A 27,394-nucleotide genomic window follows, 5' to 3' on the forward strand; every position below is an offset into this window, starting at 1 on the left:
TGCCCCCCCCCCCCAGAGAGAGGTCCACACAAAAGGACAGTAGGAGGGACTATGAGGATGGATGCCATAGGTTTTCTAGATTTCTACTCTATAGGTTGTTTGGGGGAGAGGCAGATAAGGTTCTTCCTGAAAGCACATGATTTGTGCTAACTGCCTGACACCTGGCTGCTGTGGCTTGAAAAGAGAACCAGTGACAATGTCATGGCCTGCACCAAAGGCTCTCCACTCTTCTCTCTCAGGTGCTGTGAACAGCGAGCAAGGCATCATGGAAGACAAGGCAAGCTGACCAAGACCCCTGAGGGGTACTACTACGTGGATAGCTGATCTTCAATGCTGACTGGACTGGCTCTGCAATCACCCAGAAGACACGTGTCAGGGCCTGTGGTGAAGGGGACTCTAAGGAGATTCACCTCAGAGTACACTCATCCTGAGTGTGGTGGCACCATCCCACAGGCTGGCGAACAAAAAGCAAACGGTGACCTGAGCGCCAGCACCTGCCTCTTTCTGTCCACTTCCTGACTGTAGAGCCCATGCCCCTACTGCCATGTCGTCCCCACCATGGTGGTCTAGTCCCTGGAGCCCTGCCTTACATTGCTTCTGTCAGGTGCTTTGGTTGGAATGAGAAATGTCCCCTGTAGGCTCCTGTTTTTGAACTCTTGGCCCCAGCTGGTGGTGCAGTCAGGGGAGATGACAGAACTTGCAGCAGGTGGTGCTTTGCTGGAGGAAGTGGGTAGGTGGGGATGGGCTTTGCAGACTTATAGCCTCTAGATGGTACATAGTGTATAGATGAGATGTGATCAGCCAGTTTCCTGATCCTCCCACAATGCTTTTCTCCTCTGGGATGGGCTGAATTTTCCCTTTAGCTATAAGCTAAAATAAAACCTTTCATCCCAAACTTGCTTTCTGTTGGGGACTTTACCACAGCCACAGAAAAGTGACTACTATGTCAGGTATTTTGTCAAGGATATAGAAAAGTAACTAAGTTGGAGACTGTAGGTGAAAACTAATTTGCAAAGATGCTGCCCCACCCCCACCCCAACCCCAACCCCACCCTGTGAACAGAACTGGAATCTAGTCTCAGCGGAGTCACTATGCTGCTAATGGCTGATACTCTTTCAAATTTTCTCTTCCTTGATGAAGACAGACCCACAGCACTTACCACTTGCAGCAGGGCGAGGTAGGCACTGCCCACGTTGTCAAAGTTGACATTAGGGACCACCCAGGAGTAATTACGACCTTCACATTGCCTTTGGTTTGAAATTTCACTGCGATCGATGTATTTATTTATGTCTGTCCCATTAATGCATCTTCCAAACCTCCCAGAGAAAAAACTTACTCCCAGGATACAAAATATGAGCCAGAAAATGAGGCAGACCAGCAAGACGTTGAGGATGGCAGGTATGGCACTGATGAGGGCATTGACAACCACCTTGGGGAGGCGAGACAAGAGAGAAGGATACAGACAGAGGGCACCCAACAATGTCTCCATCTTCTCTGGAAGAACTCCATATGCGACTGAGACCCTACAGTTCTTTTGTCTTTATTTTGAATATCCCTCTCCCAGCCCATAATGAGCTCTGCTTTCTGCTCATGTGGCCACCAAGGACCTTGGAAGGGCCCTGTGAGAAGAACACTAGTCACTTGGGCACACCTTCCCCTGGAATGCTGAGGAGCAGAGAGAGCGCCCCTGGCTTTCTAGCAGCAGACCGTCATATAGTCATCTCCACGTCCCATAGTCCAGGCCCTGGTCTGGGTGGGCAGGACCCCAATAAGACCTCGACTGGGGCCCGAGGGCCATTGGCCCCGTCCTGTCCTGTCACCTGGGTCCTACCAAGTCCCTTAGGCATGTACCTTCATTCCTTCAAACTTAGAGAGCGCCCGCAGAGGCCTCAGTGCTCGCAGCGTCCGGAAGGAATTCAAGCTTGGTAAGTTCATGAGGCTGACTACAGACACCTGTGGGAGGAAACGCTGCTCAGTGAAGGCGACGGTGTGTCTGGACTGTAAACTGGCACTACTTGTAATTTTATCCAGGTAGCGCAAAACTTTCCCTACAATGGCTATCCCAATTAAACTGTTAGCAGTGATTAGAGACTTTAATTTCCAACACTCTTCCAACACAGCTCTCACTTCCCTGTAAAAGTGGTTGTCAGTGATTAGGCAGACCCTCGGCTTCAAATGTGTCTGGCACTGACTCATGAGGGTTGGTAATTACTCACGTCGGCCCCTGGGTTTCTCCCGCCTCTCCTGTCTGAGTTCTTGGCTCACTCTCTCAGATTTAGCCTCACTTCCCTGTGATCTGTATGATGTTTTATATGTTATGAATACATATTAATGCCTGTCATGTGCACAGCACTAAGTCCTGGGGTCTAATTTGTCTTTAATTATAATTTAACATTGCTGAGTAGAAGACAGAAGTTGTCCGTTTTAACGGTGTTGGACTTACACATATTTGTATTTGTAGTTTGTGTTTTTCCAACCCCCTCTTTTAATAAAGATCTTTATATGGCCTCTTAAATTTTCCCCATTTATTTATTTATCCTGTCAGGGCAGTGTGTGGAGCTAGGGAGGTCAGAGAACAACCTGCAGATGTAATTTTGATCGAATTGTATGTCATCTTGGTGGTTTTATAAGAATGGCGCCATAGGCTCATATGCTTAGTTGCCAGTAGAGGAACTGTTTGATAGGATCAGAAGGGTTAGAAGGTGTGGCCTTGTTGGAGGAAGTGTGTCACTGGGGTGGGCTATGAGGCTTCAAAAGCCCATGCCAGACCCAGTCTTGCTCTCTCTCCCTTAAGATCAGGATGTAGCTCTCAGCTACATCTCCAGCACCATGCCTGCCCAGTATGGTGTCAGCTGCCATGTTCCCCACCATGATAATAAAGGACTCAGCCTCTGAAACTGTAAGCAAGCCGCAGTTACATGGGCTTTCTTACTGACTGTGCGTGATTCGAAACAGCGGCATCACTGCAAAGCCCCGCCCCTCTATAGGAAGGTGTCAATCAACCTTCCACTCCCTATATACTCTATTGTCTCCTAAGACCACTTGTGCTGGGAGGAGGAGGAGGGTCTCAGGTCTCCTTCTTCCACCCTCCAGGGAGTGTCCCATCCCATAGCTCCATCCCATAGACCTAGATAGCACTATAGTTGTCTGCTCTAGTTGCCATGGCTACCGGGCACAAAGCCCAAGATGGCATCTTGTTATGTCTAGGGGTAAAAGAAACTCCCAAGACCTACACTTTCTGCCACCTGTACCAAGTTTCCTTTCTTCTACTCGTCATAGTCACTCTTTGTGGGAGGGACTTTCATTTTCTCTGTATTCAGTGGACGAGAATAGCTCAGCAAGGCCAAGCAGTGCATGGCTTGCGCAGGCGCATTCTTTCCACCAGACCAGGTTGATTGACACCTTGCTATGGAGGGGCGGGGCTGTGCAATGATGCAGCTGTTCCGGGTCGCGCACAGTCGGTAAGAAAGCCCAATGACTCATTGGTCTCCGAGGTGGACTTAGAAAGCGTTCTCTAGAATATCTGGGGTGCCCATCTGGGGTGAGTAAGACAAGAGCTGTTTCTCCCCCGGAAGTTAAAGGAGCATGAGTGCAGAGAAGACACCAGAAGGCGGTCCACCATTGCTATCACTAACGGTTAGCACAGCAGCCCCGGAGGTGCGAAGCCCAGCATCGCTAGTGTGGTCTGTGTCCTGAAGCAGGCTGTGAACCCGAGCTGCGGGATCCTTTGTAGCTGTAATGGGACAGATGCCATGCCATGCCGCTGAACCCCCAAGAACTGTAGTGTGTACGGGATGGGAGAACAGATGTGAACTTTCTTCCCCAACGTCCTGCACACCCGCATCAGGATCCACCTAACGATCTGACCTCTAGACGGCTTTGAGAAGTCTTTAAAAAGCAGAAATGAGAAGTTGGAGGTGAGGCCAGAGGCGGGCTGGAGGTGGCTCGGTGTTTACAGTGCTTCCCAGAAAGCATGAGGTTCAGGGTCTCACGTAAAACGATTCCCAGCCCCAGAAGGCAGAAGCAAGGGATCCCAGAGCAAGCTGGCTAGGCAGAGTAGCCACATCAATGAGCTCTGGGTTTGATTGAGAGGCCCTGCCTGGATGAATAAGAAAGAGCATGTGCATGGCTCCTGACATCAATCTCTGGCTTCCACATGCAAGCACATGTATATGCATACAAATAACATGCACACACACATGGACACCACACACATACGAAATTGGAAAAGAAGAAAAAATAAGTTGGAAGGAAAGAGGGAAAAAATAGAGGATGCCCAAAGTTCCTCCAGGTCATCACCAGACATAAGCCTGGTTCAGAGATAGAGGTGGAGGTCATCATAGAGACAGTTGGGGCAGCGTGTTGCTGAAAGGCAACTGTGAGAGGCAGGGCTCAGGAGGGCTGGACCACAGGCGAACAGATGACAGTTGGCAGTAGGCACTGTAACTGGGCACAGGACTACTTCGAGGGGCGCTCTTATGAGGACCACAGGAGCGGCAGCCCTCTCTCTAATCCCTGCCCCACCCAACAGGGCACAGAGTCAGGCAACTCACAATCACAATGAGGAAATCGAGCCAGCACCAGACACTGGTGAAATACTTCCGGAACCCAAAGGCCACCCACTTGAGAATCATCTCCAGGATGAAAATGAACGTGAAGATTTTATCAGTACACCTTAGTAATCGCTCAACTTGGCACCGCTTGGAGAGATTGACATCTTCAAATATCTGAAAGAATGAAGCACAACACAGGCCAGGTTGAGTGTTTGCAGGGCCTCGTTGATGATGACTTTGACGCTTTATATCGTATATGAATAAAAGCTAGCAGCATCCTAATGACAAAGCTTTGCTATAGGAAGATTAAGACAGGCCTTTTCCAATAAAATAGTGGAGGTCTTGACTAAAGGAAGATGGAAAATTCTGTGTCCATACTTCTGTTACTCCAGGGATCTCTTAGTCTCTCCTCACTGGCCCCCAATGATGGTGGATGTGGCCAAGTTACCAAGTCTAGAATCACCCATATGACACACCTCTGGGCACATCTATGAGAGAGCTTATAGGCTGGGTAAACTGAGGCGGGAAGACCTATGGTGCCTCCAGCGCATGGGCTGCGATCTCAAACTAAATCACAAAGGAAAATCACACTGAGGGCCACTGTTATCTCTCTCTGCTTCCTGACCGTGGCTGCGATGTGACCAGCTGCCTGGTGCTCCTGTTGCCATGACAACTGTATGCTCAGAGTGTGAGCCCAAATAAAGCCGACTCTCTGTGGTGGTTAATTATAGATGTCATGGCACAGTCTCGAATCGCCTGGGAGGAGCATCCATGATGGACTGTGTAGATCAGAGTGGCCCACGAACGTGTCTATGAGAAACAATCGTGACTACAGTTAGTGTGGAAGGAGCTAGCCCACTGTGGACTGCACACATCCTAGGCAGGGAGGGGATCCTTGAGTTGGTGCTAAGTAAGTATGGATGCATTCGTTTCTCTCTACTGTAGCCTACTCGGTTTGTGGTCTGTGGGCCTACTAGCTGCCTCAAGCTCCTGCTTTGACGTCTCCACAATGATGGATTGTAACCTGGAATTATAAGCTGAATAAATCTGTTCTCTTTAAAGTTGCTTTTGCCATGGCACTTTCGTCATAGCAGCAGAAATGCGACCAGAACATTCCCTCAGGCTGCTTCTGTTGGGTATTCCCACAGCAATAAGAAAGTGACTAATGCTCCTCTAAAGAGAAGGGCGCCTTCCTACATCAGAGACTGCCAGGTCATGTTCTGGGCTTCCTAATCCTTCCAACTCTTGCCCAATGTATCTTTTCAATTTTCCTAGGAATACCCGTGGCCTAGGCCGCCACTTTACCCTCTCGGTCATCTTCACGTCTGTACCCAGTGCCTTCCCATTGCTTTCCTAATTCTACACTCTACAGCTCAGCAGGCCCAGAGTCCACCATCTCCATGACTAACAGCCTCAGCCATTTTACACACACACACACACACACACACACAAAGAGACAGACAGACAGACACAGAGAGAGAGAGAGAGAGAGAGGAGAGACAAGCAGACATAGATACAGACACACACACAGAGACAGAGAGAGACGCACAGACACACACACACAGAGACAGAGAGAGACGCACAGACACACACACACAGAGATGCACAGACACACACACAGACATACAGAAACACAGAGAGAGACAGAGAGAGAGAAAGAGAAAGAGGGGCATACACACAGACACAGAGAGAGACACAGAGATACAAACACACAGATACACATTCCAGACACACAGACACAGATATAGACACACACATAGAGAAAGAGAGATACATACATATACACAGACACAAACACACACGTACAGATACACAGACACAGATACAGACACATACTCATGTATATACACACAAATATAGACATACACATGCAGACACACAAAACACACACACACATGCAGACACACAAAACACACACACACACACACACACACACACACACATGCTGTATAGATAATATCATTTTGTAACTGTTTTGTGACACACTGAAATTGAGAGGCTCTGAACCAAAGCTCCCGGTGCAAATTTCTTGGACACTCAAACATCCCATGAAGTGTGACTATGGAAATGAGACCTGATGCTCTGACCATTTTCCATGCTTCATGCAAACATTTCCCTCAGGTGCTGTGGGTGCATGCGCACACGCACGCATGTGTATGTGTGTGTGTGCGTGCACATGTGCGTGTGTGTGCATGTGTGTATGTGTGTGTGCATGTGTGCATGTATGTGTGTGTATGTGTGTGCATGCACGTGTGCACGTGTGTGCATGTGTGTATGTGTGTGTGCATGCGTGTGTGTGCACATACGCGTGTGTGCATGTGTGTGTATATGTGTGTGCGTGCACGTGCGCGCGTGTGTGCATGTGTGTATGTGTGTGCCTATGTGTGTGCGTGCACTGTGTGCATGTGTGCATGTGTGTGTGCATGCGTGTGTGTGTGCACATGCGCGTGTGTGCATGTGTGCATGTGTGTGTATATGTGTGTGTGTACACACGTGCGTGTGTGTGCATGTGTTGTGTGTGTGTGTGCATGCATGTGTGTGTGCGTGTTTCTGCCAGGTCTGTAGAGCTAGGGTATTGTCTATCATTTCAGCCTTCACATAGTAAGAATAAAAGAGATGACAGAAGAGGGCTTGGCAATAACCCTGCCAAATACAAATAAGCAAACACTGAAAAGGGGCAGAAAGTCAGTCCCGCCGTAGGTACAAAGTAGGGCCACATCCTAAGGAAAAAGAGTCCACAAAAATCCAACCAACTCACTTCCTACCAAAGTGAGTTTTGACTAGAAAAAAAGTTCTAGAATTGTTTGAAGTTAAACGTCTCTCATAGGCCCTTGTATTTGAACAACTGGCTTCCAGCTGGTCTGGGGCTGGGCTTTTTTGTTTTGTTTTGTTTTTTGTTTTGTATTGTTTGGGGGGTGGTTATGGAACCTTGGGGAGGTTAGGGTGAACTTGAAAGAAAGTGTAGCACCTATAACCCTGAGCCTACAGGTTTATGGGGTGGTCCCACTTCCTTCTGTCATTTTTCCTGCTTTCCGGTCCCTGAGGTTGTGGCCAGCATCATGCCCCTGCTACCATAGCAGAGAGCTGTTCCTACCATCAAGCCTTCCTCACACGAAGGGCTGCACCGTGGACTGCACTAAAACACATCCTTCCTAAGTTGTTTGCATCGTGGCTTAGATCAGAAAAAGGTGAAAAGTGGCTAACACAGCTCTTCGTCTCTTCTCTACCCTCTTGCTTCCTGCTCAGCCTTGGGAACTTGTGCACACTCTATGGAAAGTACCCTGTTCCCACAAGGCTGGCTAGAGTGCTAGTCCCCGCTCTCTGCTGCTCCAAGCCCATCACTCACAACCATAGTGCACAATCGTTGTGTCCGTCTTCCCATCTAGACTCCACGCTCCTGGAGGCCAAGGCACTCGCTTGTCTACAGTAACAGTCTGGAGAGGACGGGCCAATCTGGACAGCAGTACAGTCTCGCTTTCTCTTTTGAAAGTGTAACCACAAGCTGGCTAAGCAGATCTGAGGCATGCAGCTGAGTTTCGAAGGCTCCGATGTGATACCTGGGCCCATTTCTAATAAGAGGTTCTTGCTAACGTTGTGTTTGTTTGGACTGACCTTCTTGGAGTCTAACAAGCTGCCGTCAGCTTGGGAACTTATCACGAAGTAGACTCTGATCCAGGGGTTTGGAACGGGCTCAGGACTCAGCTTTTAGACCAAGCTTTCCAGGGATGTTGATGATGTTGGTCCTTAGGCTGTAGGCAGCGGTGATGGATTGGGTTTTTCTTATTTCCATCTCTACCCAAGCATGTACACTATGAGGTTGGCTGGGTCTTACCTCTGGCGCCCTCTACTGGGCACGTTCTGAACTGCTCCACCCAGCCTAGATCTGCAGGGCTGCCTGCTGGTAGGTTTCTGCTGGTGTCTTCTTTCCCTGACACCACAGGGCATGCGCCTATGGCCTTCTGACTGCACCACTGCCTTTCTGCTGCTTGGCACCATTTTTTTCAAATAAGGGTTTTCACGACACACAAGCATGGAGACGCAATTACCAACGACTCACAACCAAAGTCCATCGGGGGTGGGGGCTGGGGGTGGGTGTCCCAGGATGGCTCTAGAGAAACCTGCATTTCTGTTTGAGGAATAACCTCTATTGTTGTATGTAGAGCATCCATGTTTGCTACAAATGAACTGTGAAGTGATCTGTCACTCCAAACCAAGGAAGATTTTGTTCACTTAGCATGAAAAACAGTGAAAGTTTAGTTTCATATTTGAGCCGTTCTAAGGGCAGACACAAGAGAAATGGAGGGAGGGGGACAGGAAACTGAGGAAGAGGGGGTGTCAAGAAAAGGGGAAGTACGGAAGTGACAAGAGAAGCTGGAGAGAGGACGGGAGAGGCTGCAAGGAGTGAAGAGGGGGCAGAAAGGCATTGGGGACCCTGACCTGAAGGCAGACAGACTCGGTTCCTTGTTCGCTTCAGTGGGATGTGCACAGCACCTGGACCAGGCAGAACCATGAACAGAGCAGTGTCTCCTCATCTCTTAAGGGGCCACACGTGATGGGAAACCTTAGAGCAGCTGGTTATAGCCTGACCTGTCCCCTAATATCTTGTCAGAGCAACACCATGGTCTCCACGGAAGGTGAGAGGAGGAACTGTCTGAGAAGAAACTATGTGGATGCAGTGGAGATGTTCAAGGCTAGACCTTGGAAGGTACTTTTAAGGTCTGGCCTGAGCTAGCTCCTCGGCTAGGGAAGCATCTTCAGATTGGGAGTCTGACTCTAGACACTGTGTAAACCTGGCTCAGTGAGAAGTCATCAGTGAAGACCTTTCTTCGCTGCCTTCCCCCACAGTGACAGTCACGATGCAGTGCCCCTGCCCCAGTCTCCTCCCCAAGAGCATCTTTTACCAGTGCTCCGCTGCTCAGCAGGATGACAAAGATTATAAAGCTCTCAAACCAGCTGTGCTTCACGATTTGGTAGCATGTTTTCCGAAGGTTCCACCACACGACCCAGGGGGACTTCCTCTTGTGTGTTTTGTAGCATAGGAAGTGACAAGTGAGGCCTGAAAGGAATCATTGGTTAGCGTTAATGTCAGGATTGAATCACACTGGTCACCTGATGTCCTTTGCCTGTGGACCTCAGCTTCTCCCACAGAGATGGTCCCTTTCCAAAGCCTGGAATCTGGACTCCACTATGGTGGCCAACAGGACGAGGTGAAGCCACAGCGTGCCAACTCTGAGCCTTGCCCCCCTGCACCCTGTTTCCATTTGCCCCCCTGCACCATCTGCTTAGAGGAGACATCTTCAGGTCTGCCCATTGGTTCTCACAGGACAGTGAGCCATGTGCCACACAGCCAGCTTGCTCGGTTAAGCTCAAGATAGACCTGCTGTCCCCTCACTGATGCCACTCACATGAGCAAAGCCATCAGCTGCAGCAGAGACACCCACCCCATGTCAAATAATATGGGGGTCTGTTTACCACCGTTTGCCTTCAATGACCTATGGTTACTAGTTACGCCAAAACTGGGGGCGGGGGAGCAGGGAAGGTATGTAACATAATGCACAGTGCCCAGAAATGAAGTATTCCCAAGGTTTTGTGGACTCAAGCCACACATGGAAGAACTTGATCAATTGTAAAGAGGTTTACAAGCTGCCTTTGCTCTCAACACAGGCACACCACAGAGGACACTGCCCTTTGACCCTCACTTTCCTTCATTTCTGACAGTGGCTGTCCCAGGGACTCTACAGAGTGGCTGACATGTTGGCCCAGCAAGTTCCCCAGGATGGCTGTTCAGATACTTGCTCTGTTGGGTTGTGTGAGTGGAGCATGCCTAAACCAACAGTCTCTTTTTAAAAAAAATCTGTCCACCAGAATCCAGTAATCTAATTAAGAGCAGTGGTAGAAGTGAGGCACCCGCCCAAACCACAGGCCACAGAGAACACAAATCCCACCCAAAGGTTCCTTGAGCCATGTGCAAGCGTATGACCACTTACTTTTGGGCAAGCATCTATCTGGTTGCTTCTTGTGAGGAACAGTCTTCTGTAAATTTCTAAAGATATCGTTCAGGTCAATCGTGCTGCATTCTGAGAGCACGCTTACAGCATCAGACTTCTGCATGTGAGAACAGAGGGAAGGGAGGAGCATCAGCCACCAAGGTGGTCAGGCCAAAACCCACTAGTGGAGGCTTCTGGATGTAAGGATGTTAACAACACATCTCTCTTGTTGGGGCTTTTAAGTTCTCTACCAGCCCCACTCCAGGAAGAATTATCCCATCTCCATCGCTAAGGAGCAGCCAGGTTTACATGCGCACACTAGCTCAGCCCGTCCCCCGTGTAAATCATAACCCTAATAGGCTGCCAATTAGAGGGGCAGCAATAAGAAAAATGCTCCACTAAGACTAATTTTCAGCTATCCCAAGTTATAGAATAGTAGGTTTGGTCAGTGACTCTGTCTGACTTAACCCTGTAGAGACATTTCAGCAATGTCTACAGACTTAAAAAAAATAAAATAAAATAAGGGTGTGTATGCATGCCTGTGTGCCTGTGTGCAAGTGTGTATATGTGCCTGTGTGTCCATGTGTGTGCATATGCATGTGGTGTGTGTATGTGCACGTGCGCTCAGCCCAGAACACATTCTTAGGTGCTATTCCTGAGGATCTGACCATCTTGGGTGTTTTTTGGGAACAGGGTCTCTCATTACTTGGTGGTCTCCAAGTGGGCCAGTCTAGTTAACTATGGAGCCCCAGGGAGCTTTCTACTTCTCCTCCCCCGCCCCACCCCACCACTGAAATTATAAGCATCCCCCACCATTCCTGGCTTTTTCTTGTGGTCTCTGGAGATCAAACTCAGGTCTTTATGCATGCAAGGCAAGCAACCTACCCATTGGTTCTTCTCCCCCTAACTAGGGACATTTTAAATCATCACAGCTGCAGGACACTCCCGATATCTATGAATGGAGGCCAGGGGTTACTAGTAGGCATTCTAAAATTCGCAGGAAACCTCACCACAGTGATCATTTGTCTTATCCCAATTATCAATGTAGCAAAACTGAAAGACACTGACTTACACATTTGCTTGTGACTCAACTCTGGAAATCATTTCTTCATTCAATCTGATAATTGTTCCACAAGGCTATTCTGGGGACACTGTGTGGAGCAGTCACATGCTCCTCCTCAGGACACCCTGGGAATGTTACCTTTCGAGCACTCTGAATGGTTAAGTTCGGGTCTTCTTCAGAAAACACTTCAATTTCCACACATTGGCCATCTGGGCTGGGGGGCTGCTTGGTTTCCAGAGGGAGATCACAGGTCTGACACACAGAAACCCAGAGTGGAGTTAATATTTCTCTGGCCAGTTCATTTGACATGAAGCAAAGTTGAAGTCTGTTCTGAAAAACTCAACATGGAAATATACTGAGAAAACTACTGAATGAAACAGAAACAGGAATGCATCGTAAAGCAGTGTGGTTCCAGTATTGAAACTCACCCTATCTGACCAACTCAGAGATAACTATCCCTGAGAGAGAGAGAGAGAGAGAGAGAGAGAGAGAGAGAGAGAGAGATCATGTAGAGGCCTGATGTCTTTCTGAATTGTTTTACCACCTTATTTTTGAGATAGAGTCTCTCACTGAACCCAGAGCTCTCCAATCGGCTAGACAGTCTGGGCTGCAAGTGGCCCCATCTTCCCGGTGCCCAAAAGTCAGGCACTTACCACCATACCTGGTTTTGCTTGATTTGTTTTGTTTTTGAGATGGGGTTTCTCAGTGTAACCTTGGCTGTTTCTGGACTTGATTTGTAGATCAGGCTGGCCTCAAACTCAGAGATATTCAACTGCCTCTGCTTCCCTAGTGCTGGGATTAGAGGAGTGTGCCACCACGCCTGGAATTTCTGTTTTGTTTGTTTGTTTGCTTGTTTACTCTCAGAGCTACCACCCAGCAGCAATATGAAGATTTAATGTATTTTAAAACACGCCCACTCAACTCAATAGCTAACTAATAAGTCACTTAAACAAAACTGGCATGTATTGCCACAAGTTAGTAAAAAGTAACATTCACTACTACCTGATAGACAAAGAGTAAGAAAAATGAAAAGTAATTTTTATCCTTTTTCTGCAGAGATTTTCCTAGCAAGTCAGAACGGTGTCATCTTGACAGAGTCAAGAGTTGCCGGGGATGTGGCCTCTGGGCATGTATGTGGGGTCACCCTGATTGTGCTCATTGCATGAGAGATGGCCCGTTGTGGGCAGTGCCACTCCCTGGCTGGGACCCCGGGCTGTGCAAGTGGAGACGGCAGCTGAGCAGCAGCTGCACGCATCCCTCTCTGTATCCTGACTGTGGGTGTGATGTGAGCTGCCGCTTCAAGCTCCTGCGGCCTTGTCCACCCCGCCGTGGTGGGCTACACCTTGAACTGTGAGTTAAGATAAACCTTCTCCTTTAAGTTGCTTTGGTCAGAGCATTGTATCACAGCAACAGAGGACTAAGACACATAGGAAATAAAAAAAGCACAAAGGACAATACAAGAACACCACTTCATTAAAATGGAAAGCTTGGTGTGATGACCTTCGGGGACACCTAAAAACGGTGTGTGACGGCTAATCCCGGTTATGAACTTGACCACATCCGATCAACTAAAGTCCAAGCTGCTGGCTACTCTGGGGGATTTTCTGACATTTCATATCATGTTGCAAACACAGCACTCATCTGAAACCTACCCCGGGATTAGCCTGATGTGTCAGAGAGCGTATACATCTTATAACCGTGTGTCCCTGAACAATACTTAGAACATGACAGTGACGAGTGCCGTGAGCCCTGCGAGGACTGTGTGTTTCAACCACGTCTAATCTGACATGCGGACCTTCCATACCTGAACCCCAGTGCTAAGCTGTGAGACGGGCTGGGTAGTGAGCTCACACCACTCGGTGTCATCTTCTTCCTCTGCAAGTGGGGCCATCGGAGCCCAGGCCTGCCCGGTGTCCAAGGTCGTTTGCGCGTCAAACTCCTTCCAGGGTCGCGCGTCCAGAAGAATCATGTCTTTGCTTTCACCAGCAAAGCTTCCCATGGTCCCTTTCGGCTTCGGGGGGTTGTGCCTCCCGCGTTTCTTGCAACAAAAATTCCGAAGAGCGCGAAGCAAGAGGGAAAAGGCCCGGTGGAAGCGATCCAGGGCCTGCTGCACTTTGGTTTTCCTGGTGCCTCCTTCTTGGCTCCCGTCTTTCTCCTCATTGCTGAAGGAATTGAGCAGCAAGGCAATGAAGAGGTTAAGCACCTGAGGTGGGGAACAGGGGACAGTTAGCAAAGGAAGAGGTGCTTCGAGCTCCTAGAACAACCTTTTCCCTCAAGGCTCAATTCCAGTCAAATGAGACTCCCTTCTCTCTCCCAAGAAAGCTACACAGTAGGTGACAAGATGAAGTGTTAGTTTCAGAAGGAAAGCACAGGATGGGGCATCTCCGGGAATTACCCTACCGAGAGAACCCAGACTCAGAATGGTCAAGCGTTCTCTCTCATATGCAGGTCCACTTTTAAGGCTTTGTAGACACATGTGTATGTGGGTGTGAGTGTAGGTATCGGGCATGAAATAGAAAGGAAACTGCAAGGTGGAGAAAAATGGAGATTTAAAAAAGAAAGTTGTAGGCCAGCCTGGTCTACAAAACAAGTCCAGGACAGTCAAGGCTACACAGAGAAACCCTGTCTCGGAACAAATAAATAAATAAATAAATTAAGTTGTATGATAGGATACATGTTACATGGAAGCAGAAAGGGTCCCAGTGGGGGTGGAAGGATACACCAGGAAGGGGGGGGAAGGGCAAGAGCTGGAAAAGAGGTCAACAGAAGCAAATTGTGGGGGGCGGGGTTGGAAGGCAGCTCAGCAGTTAGAGTTCAAGTCACAAGGACCCACACGAATGCCAAGTGGGCATGGAAACCCAGCTGAGACTCCAGCCGCAGAGGCAGGGCTGGGAAACCTCTGGAGCAAACTGTCTAGCCAGAGCAGCCACCTCTGTGAGCTCTGGGACTGACTGAGAGGATCCTGCCTCAAAGAACAAGATGGAAGAGTGGGCAAAAACGATTTCTGACATGACCTTAGGGCCTCTACATACCTCCCCCCAACACGGACACCCAGTCATACAATGTGTGCCCACACATACAGGTGCCCACACATACAGGTGCCCACACACATATGAACCTGCATACACACTCCAATGACACACCGCATCCACATGGTAAACATCGCAATTCAATTAATTATGTTTTGTACACTAATTGATTTTTAATTTAATATTTATTGTTTTCACTCCCCTGTTGGTGTGTTTGTGTGTGCATGTAAAGTGTACACAGGTGCTCACAGAGCCCAGAAGAAGGCACAGGATCGCCTGCACCTGGAGCTGCAGGTGGTTGTGGGCTGCCCTCTGTCAGGAGGTGCTTTGAGGCTATGAATGGCCCTAGCCACAGATCTTCAGCTTTGCCAGCAGAATTCCTCTCCCTGGACCTTTGCTCAAGTTTTCCTCTGTACATCAAGCCCTCCCTGCATTTCCAGTGGCCTTCTCACGTACCACAGCCGTCCATAGACCCTTAATCAGGGCTCTCTTCCAACTCCCATTAGTGACACTCACCAGCTCTGCAGACGATTTATTCGGCACTTAGGATAAAGTTATCTGTGTAGACCGTTACTCACATCTGCCCCATGACCCCTACTTGATTCTGAAGCTCCCAAGCCAAGGATGCTATGCATCTTTATATCTCAGTATCTTCACCAGTATTGCATCTAGTCAGTGAAGGACAAGACACAGGCTGCCTTACACAATAAGGAAACTCAACAGTACAGGGTGCATGAAGAAAGAGCAGGGGCTATTATAACCTGCGGACAGATTCGTTCACATCGTTACAGAATGTGTATGGCTCCTCTAGGAATTACGGTCATGAAAAGACCCAGAGGAAGTAAAGGACCATCTCCCCCCACCTCTCCCTCTCCTTTCCTCCCTCCCTCCCCTCTCCTCCCTCCCCCTCCCTCTCCCTTTCTCTCTGTGTCTGTGTACGTGTGTACCTGCATGCGTGTGTTGTTGGGAGTGCTTGTGTAAACTCAGATTTTGTTCCTGTGGCTTTGATTTTTTGAGACAGCGTCTCTCACTGCCTGCAGCTCACCAGGTAGACAAACTAGCAAGTCTCGGAGGTCGCCTGACTCCACGTTCCCACAGCCCTGGTGCATAAGTGCCAGCCACCACACCAGGCTCTTTGCTCACATTCATTGTGCATTGGAGTTTAGGCACTCGTGTTTGTACATCGAGAACTTTCTTATGTGGCTCTTTTCCCGAGCCCTCTTGTGCATATTTTTAAGAATGAAAAGTCCTTCCTGTGATCCCCCCAGTGGACATCTCTTTGTATCTTATCCACCAAATCAAGTCATGTGGCCTTCCCTTAGCCCAGTGGCTCTCAACCTATGGGTCGTTGCATATCAGACATTACTATTCATAACAGTATCAAAAATATGGTTACGAAGTGGCAACGAAATAATTTTACAGTTGGGGTTATCCACAACATGAAGAACTGTGTTAAAGGGTTGCAGCATTAGGAAGGTTGAAGACCACTGTCTTAGCCAATCACTGACCAAGAGAACATGATTTTCTTACAACAAGCATCAGGGACAGACTGGTCACAGGCACAGCCAGTAAACTATACAATAACACATGTCCCATGCATTAAAGAGGTTTTGTCTCATGCCTATACCTTCCTCAGGTCGAAATCAAAAGGATTTTTTTTTCAGTTTCATTTGTATGTGTATGAGTGTTTTGCTGCGCTTATGTTTGTTCACCATGTGCTTACTTAGTGCCTGAGGTGTCCAGAAGAGGGCATCAGGTTCCCTGGAAGTGGAGTTACAGACAGCTGTGATCCCTGGAACTGTAGTTACAGGCATCTGTGCACTCCCATGTTGGTGCTGGGGATTGAACCCCGGTCCTTTGGAGAAGCAGCCAGTGTTCTTGACCAGTGAACCATCTCTCCGGCCCCATAGAAAGGAGATTGTTAAAAGAGTCACTTGTGTCATACTTTGAATAGCAATGCTCACTTGTGAGGTATTTTTAAGAGACTGTGGAGTGCTCAGCCCTAATCCAGACATCTATGTCATATCCCTTGCCCTGTGGCTCACAGATCATCGTGGAAAGACTTAGGAGCAAACTGTGCTTCTGCACACAGCCCAGCAGGTGCACACATGAACTCACAGCTCGTATGACAGCCTGCCCAGACCCATGCAAGCCCAAGCTGGACCAAATTCCAGCTGGGAGCAGGAAAGGAGCCATGAAGTCCCAGTCCCTGGACAAGGAGATATTTGCAATTGATGCTGCTGAGAGAGAGTGTCTGTTTCCTTTAAAAATGTCGCTCCTGGTAAGTAACCACAGTTCGGTAGAAGATCACACATCCAAGAATACATGAGCAACCCAAACTGGACTTGATAGGTTAAAAAGAAAAACAAAAGAATTGGGTAGACGTGGGGGCAGGGGTGTTGGGGGAGGGGTGCCGGGGAGGATATACATGATCAGGACAGCCGGAACTTTGACTCACCACGAGTTTTCCTATCACCATGATCAACACGAACACAATGATGCACAGTGGGGAGTCGTTCATCTCCTGCATGCACTCCCACATGTTCTCAATCCATTCCCCACAGAGGATGCGGAACACCACCAGGAAGGAGTGATAAAAATCGCCCATGTGCCAGCGCCGCCTGCACTGCGTCGCCTGCGTAATGTGGACAGTCTGGTTGAACTTATTACCAAAAAGCTGTATGCCGACCACGGAGAAAATGAAGACCACGATGGTCAGGACCACCGTCAGGTTTCCAAGCGCTCCCACCGAGTGGCCGATGATCTTAATGAGAGTGTTTAAAGTGGGCCAGGATTTGGCTAGCTTGAAGACCCTCAGCTGTGACAACAGATGACAAACAAAAAGGAAAGTTATGTCCACGCAAACAGGGAGCTCGTCTAGAAAGCAAATGACCTTCCTCAAGCACAGTGTTTAGGCCTTTCAGAACCTGTCGCATTCACCTGGGCCATAGTCACCAGCTTCCTATCTCAAATTCTATTTTCTTATTTAAATCTTGTTTTCATTTTTTAAATTTTTATTTGTATGGGTGCTTTGCCTGTAAGAGTGTACATGTGTGCAATATTGGAGGCCGAAAGAGGGAGTCAGGTCCCCTGGTACTGAAGTTACAGACAGCTATGAGCCTCCATATAGGGATTGAACCTGAATCTTCTGGAAGAGCAGTTAGTGCTCCTAACTTCTAGGTCATCTGTCTGGGTCCTATTTAAATATTTTTAAAAGTATATTTGTTCATTTGTTTGTGGAACGAGGGGCATCCACATATGGTGGTTGTCCTAGTTGGCCTCAGCTGTTTTCTGAGGGAGTCTCAGTTGAAGGGTTGTCCTGGTGAGATAGGACCAGGAGGGACTGTCTTGGTTGATGAGTCCACTCTGGGCAGCATCAGCCCTATACAGTTGGGCGTGTGCTGTGCAAGCAAACTGGATGAGCACGGGTTTGTGAGCATGACAGGCAGTCGGTAGTGTGCCTCAGTGCCTTCTGCTCTGATTCCTTCATTGTGACTGAGTTCTTGCCCTGACTACCTCAGTGATGAACTATGACCTGAAAATATAAGCCAAACAAACTCTTTTCTCACCAAGTTACTCTGGGTCATGTAGGCTCAATTTTCTTAGCAAATATATTTTATTATGAACTTATTAACCGAGAGTACCTCACTTATAACCCGACTAACCTGAACAATAGGAAAAGAAGATTAAAGAATACAACAATGAAACCATAGGATATCAGTTCCGAGGAACAATTCTCCTGGAGTACTCAGCAGGATTTCTTCGGCTGGAACCTGGAGCAACCAAAACCCAGAACCTTAGCAGGAGCCCGGAGCCCTGAACCCTGAAGCCTTCCCCAAGAGGTTCTCTCTAGGAGTGTCTTGAAGTGGAGCAATGAACAGCCTAAACTATCCCAAGTCTCCAAAGGCCCCACCTCTTGGTTTTGGCTCACATTTATACCCCCTTTCAGAATTTGTTCAAGGATGTTTTTCAGCTGGTTAGCAACCAATCTCCCCCAAATGGTGGTTCGATTTTTAAAGGGATAACCATCACCTGCTCTTTCACAAGTCTTTTTCTCATCCCCCACTTGTGATCTAAACAAAAAACATGTTATCTCTCCTTCAGGGTCATATTGTTTTATCACAATGAAGTAACAGAATGGAACTAGAACAGTGCTTTAGAGAGAGGGGGGGGCGGAGGGAGAGATTGAAATAAAAATCACAATTCACGGGAGTCAGCTATCTCCTTCTACCATGTGGGTCCCAAGGACTGAACCCTGATCATCAGGCTCCAAAGCAAGCACCACTACCTTAGCTCAGCAATCTCACTATTTTTATTTTATTTTTATTTTTAAATAGAAAATATCTTGTTCTGGGGTTGGGAAGATGGCTGAGCAGTCAAGAGCACATGACTCTGTCTTGGAGCGTATTCCTCGGTGGGTGGCTGGCATCCAGGGGATCTGATGTTATCGTCTGGCCTCCCCAGGAACCTGCACACATGTGACATGAATTCATGCACATACATAAGATATTTAAAGATTATTGTTTAAGAAATCAATCTTGATTCTAGGCCTTGGGAAGATTGGGAATTTGAGGCCAGCCTGGGCTACCCAGGGAGGTGGTTGCGTGTGGGACTCTGTTGGATAAGGTTGAAGTCTGGCTTTTCCAGATAGCCATTTTATGTGCTGCCTATAAAGGTGGACTTCCTTTTCTCAGCAGGGTTCCCACTCCACCTTGTAGGCATAATGTTATTGTACAGTTTAATTCTGATTTCCTGTCTAAATGTTGTGTAAATTCTGCTCCTCAATTGTCCCCTTGATATGTCAATATAGCAGGTTACAGCCAATGGAAGAGAATAGGGCTGGACTTCTTGCCAGCCAGAGGAAGAGGAGTTAGGGGAGGAAGCAGGGGACTCAGCCATGGGTAGAAAGATCAGGAGGAAGGAGCTACAGCGGAGAAATGCTACAAAGTACAAGCACTGCTGGGATGTCTGCTGAGATTAAGACAAAATAACAGAGGGCTAAGAACAGACTCAAACTGCTCACCACCCTGTTGCACAGCTTTAAAAACAAATATAAAAGAGTCTCAATTAATTGTGTGATAGCCAGGTTAAGAAATAAACTAAAAGAACAAACACAGTTATATAAAAATAATCTCAACACCAGCTGATCTGGCAGCCCCAGATTTTATAAGCAGTACCCTCAAAGAAGATTACAGGTCTGACCCTTTCCTGATAAGGAACTTGTTCAACAGGCACAGGGAATTCTTTAAAGTACTCACTCTATTTTGAGGCAACCCTATCCTCCAGCAAGTGACCTTTAATCATACCTAGAAGTCATCACCTCAACCATAGGATAATTAAGTGCTGCCTTCTCCTTCTTGTGATAGCCTGCCCCCCATGTTACCGCATGTAAATGAGATACAGTACCACTGTATGTAGATTAAGTATCCTGGCACCCTTAGCCCCATCGGATAAGACCCATTCACCCTCAAAACCCGTCCCCACTGCTCAAAGTTTATTTTATTTTATTTTAAAGGCTGGCTGGCATGCTCAAGGGCTGTTGCTTCCCAGTCCCCCACCAGGACCGTCCATTTATTCCAGGGGGAACCACTGCTGGATGCCCAGTGGTCAGGCATCAATGGTGGAACTGCCTTTGCAGCCCCTGGAGCCAGCTCCAACACTGCTGCTAGCTTGGTGCTGACCTCCCCCCAACTCCTAGTAAAGCACTGCCAACCCTGTGCCAACCTGACCTGCCTGCCGCCAGCAGGTTTCCCACATCCACCTGCTTCCCCTGCCGCCCTTACCACAGCAGCTCAAACAAGGAGCTGTAACGCTTCTGGTATCATCACAGCCTTGTGGCGCTCCCAAGTCCCCACTGCCTTCTGATACCAGCAATCTCATTCTAAAAGAGCTAAACTGTAACACTCCATGGAAAATTTATTTTCTACCTCCTCCGGAAAGACCAGGAACCTGGTGCGCCCAGGCCACGGGCCTCACCCTGCGTGCTCTAAGCCGCCTCTGAGCAATAACATAAGACCCTGAGGCTTTTGATCTCGAGGTCCCTCTGTTCTTATCTGGAGAGAAGAAGTTGCTGGACCAACTCAAGAAACATGGGACTCAAGAAACATGGGACTCAGGACACCCACCAGACATGGGAACCAGGCCACCTATCAGACATGGGAACCAGGCCACCCATCAGACATGGGAACCAGGCCACCCACCAGACGTGGGAACCAGGCCACCCACCAGACGTGGGAACCAGGCCACCCACCAGACGTGGGACCCAGGACACCCACCAGACATGGGACCCAGGACACCCACCAGACGTGGGACCCAGGACACCCACCAGACGTGGGACCCAGGACACCCACCAGACGTGGGACCCAGGACACCCACCAGACGTGGGACCCAGGACACCCACCAGACGTGGGACCCAGGACACCCACCAGACGTGGGACTCAGGACACCCACCAGACAAGGGACTCAGGACACCCACCAGATGCTAAACAACAGATTTGTCCTGATGTTAAGGGGAGATGAATTAAGGTTCAGTCTGAGATATCCGTTGAACCCACTCACTGCTTTTCTATTCAGAATGTTGTTATACAGTGAAATGAGAAAGCGGCACCAGGGCCATGGCCAGGTGTGGTGGTACATGCCCATAACCTCAGCACTTGGCAGACAAAGACAAGGAGATCTGTAGGAATTCACAGCCAGCCTGGTCTACATAATGAGTTCCAGGATGGACAGGGCCCTGTCAAAGGAAGGAAGAAAGGGGACTGGAGGGAGAGGAGGGGAAGAGGAGAATGGTACAGGTGAAATGACTCAGTGGAGAAAGGCACTTCCTGACTTGGATTTGAGCCCCAGCATCCGCAGGGTAGGACGTCGTCATCAACTCCTGCAAGCTGTCCTTTGACCTCCGCTTGTGTACGACTGCACACATGCACCCACACATAGGCACACGATAGAAGTACATTTAAAATGTAATAAATAAATAAATAATAAAGAAAGAAAGAAAAGAAAGCGCCTTACCACTCTGAAGGAAGCCAAGAAGGAGCGATTGCTCTTATCGAACAGGTTGTTGTAAAGCACATCAGCGAGACTCAGAAGAGCAACAAGGCTGTCAAATATGTTCCAGCCATGCTGAAAGTAGTGGTAAGGATCCAGCGCTATGATCTTCAGACACATTTCTGCCACAAAAATCCCAGTGAAGACCTGCAATGGGGCAAAGCACAGTCGCAAACCAGCTTCGCTTTGGAGGCTCCTGCTTAAGGGTGCCCAGAGCGAATCACAGCCCTTACAAACAAGTCGTTAAGTCGGCACGCTGTCAAGGCCAACCTAAGGTCCTGGCACCTGGCACACAGGCCCAGGCTGCTGCCTGCACTACCACAGCCGTGTGGCACCAGGAGGCGCTAACGGCAGCATCTGCTGACTGCTGGGCCCGGGGGCCGGAGACCCAGATCCCACCTCCAACTCGATACCTGCTTTAAACTATCTTATTACTTACTTTTTAAGTCCTCATAACTTTTCATGTTCATCCTGCCCCCCCTTGCTGCACTCCCTCCCCAATTCCTCCTGCTCTCTCTTGCTAGCCTCCCACCCCAAGAAAAATCCACAAAACTGGAGTTTCCTTATTTTAAAATTTAGAAAGTATGTATTGTATTGCACTTTACAAGAAGATTGGCCATTTCTTGTAAGATTTTCAATCCATTAATCCATTAGCTAATTAGAGTAAAGCACCCACTCACTAATTGTTTGTGTTTCTGACATATGAGAGACCCATTTTCCCTTGAGAAAAAAAAAATGCTTCCCACAGGAAGCGTGAGTGAAAGTGAACAATTGTTCAAAGTACGGCTTCCTCCCTACCTTGGATTTAATCGAGGCTCAATCTGTTCAGTAAGAACCAGTAACACATAGTGACAGGCATCCAGGAAGTCCACCCCATCCTCACTCATTTGGGACCATGCCCCCTCCCAACACACACACCTGCCAAGCCTGGCTCATCTTTCCTGAGAATTTATCTATGGATCAAAAGTTGCACTGGTTTATGACACATGGTGTTCTCAGAACAAGGACCATGGAGTTCACTGCTGTGGGTCTCTGGAGATGTTTTTTCCCCCTTGGGGACAAAGAGGATGTTGTGAGACAAAGTCTCACGTAGTCCAGGCTAGCACTGAACTTACTAAGTGACTGAAGATAACTTTGAATTCCTGATCCTCCTGCCTCTACCTTCTGAGTGATGGGATCACAGACATCATCGCCACGCCAATTTATATAGCAGTGCTGGGGACTGAACCCAAAGCTTCATGCATGCTAGGCAGGCTCTCTACCAACTGAGCTACACCCCAGCCCTGATTAGCATCTTCTTAATTTTCTCCAACACTCAGAATGTTCCTTTCAGGATTGTCTACTATGACTTCTCCTACACGGCTAAAGAGGCCTTAACTTGCTAGAAGACCTGTGGAAAACCATAAAGGCGACCCCAGCAAACCTCAGACCCAAAGTTGTCCTTCACCTTCGTTCCATTTACAGGAAGCAAGATTGCAGTCTGGGTCATGTTACTGAAAATGCTTGCACTTCAACAGTTATGATTCAAAATACCTCACATGTTTCAGGAGCCTGAGCTTACCCAGTTTCCTATTTTCAGTAGGGTTATAAAAACATCATCCATGTTGTGGTGTTCCATGGCCAGGAAGACCGTGTTAACTATGATGCAGATGGTGATGGCCAGCTCAGTAAAGGGGTCTGTCATCACAGTCCGCAGGACCTTCTTAATGCACAGCCACTGGGGGCTGCAGTCCCACACCAGGTACTTGGATGCCAACTGTTTCCCACATGGGAAACAAGGTTCCTGGCTCTTTTCTTGTTCTGGAAGGAAGAGAACGGATGGATGGTTGAGGTGCTTGCTCTGAACCAGACTGGCTGCTCTATGTCTCTTTGTCCACATGTGTCCCCTCCTCTCTTTTCCACAGGAATGTGTGTGTGTGTGTGTGTGTGTGAGAGAGAGAGAGAGAGAGAGAGAGAGAGAGAGAGAGAGAGATACATGGCCAGTCAAGCAGTACAGAGGAAGAGACCTCTGCATAGAGCTAGCATGTGGCAAAGTATCTAAGACACAGAAGCAGAGGCGAACACTGATTGGCTATGATCCAGAGAGAGAGAGAGAGAGAGAGAGAGAGAGAGAGAGAGAGACACGGACGGATGGACAGATAGACAGAGACAGCCAGGGAGGTAGACACAGGCTCTACTTTCTTAAGAGAGTCCGTGGTGATGGTTGTAGCCACACGGGGGACAGCCAGGGCTTAGGAGAAGGAAAGAAGGTAGGCAAGTCAGGTGCTGTGATGGTCAGTGTGGACTATGAATTTAGAGGACTCAGAAACACCAGAGGACAAAAGGGAACAAACTTCTGGGCATTTCTGCGAGGGAATTCCCAGACTAGTGGAGGTGGGAAGGCCTATCCTAAATGTAGACGGCACCATGACATGGGACAGAGAGCTGGACTACAAAAAAGAAAGTGAGCAGGCCGGCCACCCTCCCGCATCCCTGTCGCCTTCTTGACTATAGCCACAATGTGACCAGTTGCCTCTCATTCTTGCTTCACCATCAAAGAGTGTACCCCCAAACTGTGAGCCCCCAAAATTCTTCCCTCCTTTCTTGCTTAAGTTTGCTTTTGTCATGTTACTTTGTCACCAAAATTTTCTTTAAAAAGCAACAGACAAAGGTATTTTGTCAGCTGCTTGAGCTCAGGCCTTTAGTTGCCTGCAGCCCTGATTTGCTGGGTACCAATTCAGGGACCAGTGCAGGCCAAGTAAGGTCATGTAATAAATCAAGCATGCCAAAGGCCCCACCTACTCCCAGCCTCCCATGCTCTTGAGCGTATAACCTTTTCCTGGAGCTCCACTGTTTGCTGTTAATCAGAGCTAGCAAGGCTCTATATGGTCTTTGGCCCACACCAGATTCCTGGGTCTATACTTGAGAAGGATTGCTTCTTCCTGGCAAGGTCTTGCAAACCCTCTTGGCTGTTGTTGTTCAGAGCTCCCGAGGCTGGCTAGCCTGCTGTGAGACACTGTCTACACTCTCAGGTTAAAGTCTCTTCTGACCTCTGGCCAACTCCCGCACCGGAGGCCCACTTGGGCAGGGCAGCAGAGCTCTCAGGAAGGCCCGCTTCCCTCTAGCCACTTTCTTTGCATGCTCCTGTGACATGAGGGGAGTCTGTCTTTGTGGGAGGCCACAGTGGGTTGGTTCCCACTGAGTGTCCTCTGTAGAGGGCTTCTGGAGGGACTCGGGGCAGAGACACATAAAGAAGTCACTCTCCTGCAGTGGGAACTTACCCTGCATGGTGATGGTCAGGATGCTGACTGCGCTCAGAGCTCTCTGCCTGTGGAAGGAATCCATGTTCTCACTGAAGAGGTCCACTGGCAGGTTCTGGGACAGTCGTTTCGTTTGCTCGAGGAGTTGTGGCTGTAAGAGAAAGCATGGTGGCCCTTCTAAAGGTCAAATGAAGATGCAGAGCATCTTACACAGAGAGGCTCACTCTATCCTCACAGCATGTTAAACATTCAGTTTCTTTGTCCACGTGGAATAGACCAGAGAAATACACTTGGATCACTCATTCTTCTCCTACCTGTGCGTTTCTAGAGTCTGACCTACAGAAAATTTGTTTTATTCACTTTCAACCAAGAGCAAACAGAACTCTCTACTTTGATGGTAAGAGTCATGTTTAACTAATGAGCATCACCCATGCCTTACTTCTGTGTATACACGGTCCTCTCCATATATTTGCTGGGATGCCCCATGGGCTCCTCAACACTGGCTCACTAACCTAGGCTTGGTGGGATTCTTTCTCTGATCAGTCGTTGGTGGCCTATCTGTGTGAGGAGATGTTTTAGTCTCCCCACGGAAAGTTACATACATACTGTTCCAAAACGGAACTGGCTGCCTTTTCCTCCCATAAAGCATGTCCTTTCCTGCCTCAACAAATCATCAACTCAATAAGCCACAAGCCCTGTTCAACTCGACCGCCAGACATCTCCTTCTGTGGGTGAGTTGGCTCATCTCTCTTCATCTTTGTTTTTAGCTGTTTCCTACAAATTCAAATACCCTCTCCCTGAAGAAGGAGCAAAGCATGTAAAGCCAAGGAAACCCCCAAGACGCAAGAGATTTGAAAGCTAAGAGATCCAGGAGGGAGGCCCAGTCAGGAAGTTTAAAACAAAAAATTTTTTAAATTTATTTTACATGTGTATGTGTCACAGCACAGGAGTAGAGGTCAGAGTTCAACTGGAAGGGGTTGGTTCTCTTCTTCTATCCCATCATAAGGGTCTCAAGGTCGAAGCTGAGGTTGTCAGGCTTAGGAGCACAGTCCCTGACCCATGAGGCAGCTTACTGATGAGCCTTCATGGATCGAAACACAGTAGACAGCTGCTGGATGAGCAGGCTCTGGCTGACCACAGTCGCACATGGATTTCCAGGGGTATGGCTTTTGTGGACCTTCACCCACACTGGGGAGGGCTTTTCCATAAGACCCCATGTGCCTATTAAAAAAAAAAACCCAACTCACTGACTCACTAAGCTAGGCTTGGTGGAACTCTTTCTTTGGTCTGTCACTGATGCCTACCTGGGTAAGGAGATGTTTTCTTCTCCCCAGGAAAAGTTAACATATTGTTCCAGCCCTCATGCAAACTGCCACCATCTCTTGTTCAGGTTACCGTGGCAACGTCTTAATTGGTTTCCTCTAGTTTCCTCCAACTCCCTCTCTTCAGTGTGTTTAGCTTGTTGAAAAAGAAATTTCAGTTTCAGACCGTGAGCTTTAAATCATTACAACTAGGCTCAAACATACCTTCATTAATAAAACAGCAGCCATTACAATCAACGTGTTTGTGTCAACGAGAGCTAAGGTCCTTTATCCCCGTAGTGTGCAAATCCCTGCATCAGGGTCCCACAGACTCACAGAAAGCGTTTTGTGCATCCTGCTGGCTGTGCAAGCATTTTCCCTACAAAAAGGTGTCAAGATGCTTGAAGATGTGACAGAAGGCTGGCGAGATCAGGCAAATGCGGCAAATGAGACAGAATTTTGATGCCATATTTGTTTAACATTTGAAAGGTTGGTTGTGTGATGTGTGTGTGGCCAAGTGCTGTGGAGAACTTGGCTCTTGCCATTGGTCGATGGCAGCAGCAGGCAGAGTGGTTTTGGGCCCACGTCCTATATTGAGTGCACACCTCAGATGTAATGATTTCGCCTCAGGAGACTAAACAGGATCTGACTGTCAGCAGACCACCAAAGAGGGCCCAGGACCTCTTTTGGGGGGCAGGTTTGGCTCTTTAAAGCGCCTTGTCATCACCTGTCATCACTGGTTGCTCTCTAACATCCACTGGTCCTCAAATGTCATAATCCAATAAAGAAATGGTCTGCTGCTGTTGTTGCATAGCATGAGAGTGCAGAAGGACATGGTTTTCAGAGTTTTTAGTCAGCTCATGAGGCACCGTTCTTCTTGTGTCTTGAGTCAGCTCTCCAATGTGCTTTGGGTGTCAGATGGCCTTAGTGCTCCACACTGAACCCACAGACAACCTCTTCTCAAGCTGGTTGAGGACGGACTTTGATAGCTGATGGGCTTTGATGGTTGCTGTCAATCACTCTTCACCTCCGCATTCTTGTCTCCTTTAGGAGACTTGCTGGGCCACCACTGCACTGCACTGCACATTCACTGGGAGTCCCTTGGCCGGTCACTAATGTCACGAGCCATTTCTGTTGCTTTACAAGCCATTTAGAAATCAAATAAGAAAACCGTT

General features: G+C 48.3%; 1 protein-coding gene across 1 annotated transcript in view; it reads right to left on the reverse strand.

Annotated features, from left to right (window-relative positions):
* The window catches only part of Scn11a (sodium voltage-gated channel alpha subunit 11), a 71,076-nt gene that overhangs the window by 14,446 nt on the left and 29,236 nt on the right, over positions 1–27,394 (reverse strand). Inside the window, exons 11-21 of the mRNA XM_051140166.1 lie at positions 24,940–25,069; positions 23,241–23,479; positions 21,644–21,826; positions 17,091–17,450; positions 13,408–13,806; positions 11,742–11,855; positions 10,541–10,658; positions 9,455–9,609; positions 4,554–4,727; positions 1,852–1,953; positions 1,160–1,429 (exon numbers count right to left, since the gene is read on the reverse strand). Of these exons, the coding sequence (XP_050996123.1) occupies positions 1,160–1,429; positions 1,852–1,953; positions 4,554–4,727; positions 9,455–9,609; positions 10,541–10,658; positions 11,742–11,855; positions 13,408–13,806; positions 17,091–17,450; positions 21,644–21,826; positions 23,241–23,479; positions 24,940–25,069 (2,244 nt within the window). The remainder of the gene's footprint in view (positions 1–1,159; positions 1,430–1,851; positions 1,954–4,553; positions 4,728–9,454; positions 9,610–10,540; positions 10,659–11,741; positions 11,856–13,407; positions 13,807–17,090; positions 17,451–21,643; positions 21,827–23,240; positions 23,480–24,939; positions 25,070–27,394) is intronic.

This window comes from Acomys russatus, chromosome 32 (genome assembly GCF_903995435.1).
Source record: "Acomys russatus chromosome 32, mAcoRus1.1, whole genome shotgun sequence".
NCBI classification, from domain to species: domain Eukaryota; kingdom Metazoa; phylum Chordata; class Mammalia; order Rodentia; family Muridae; genus Acomys; species Acomys russatus.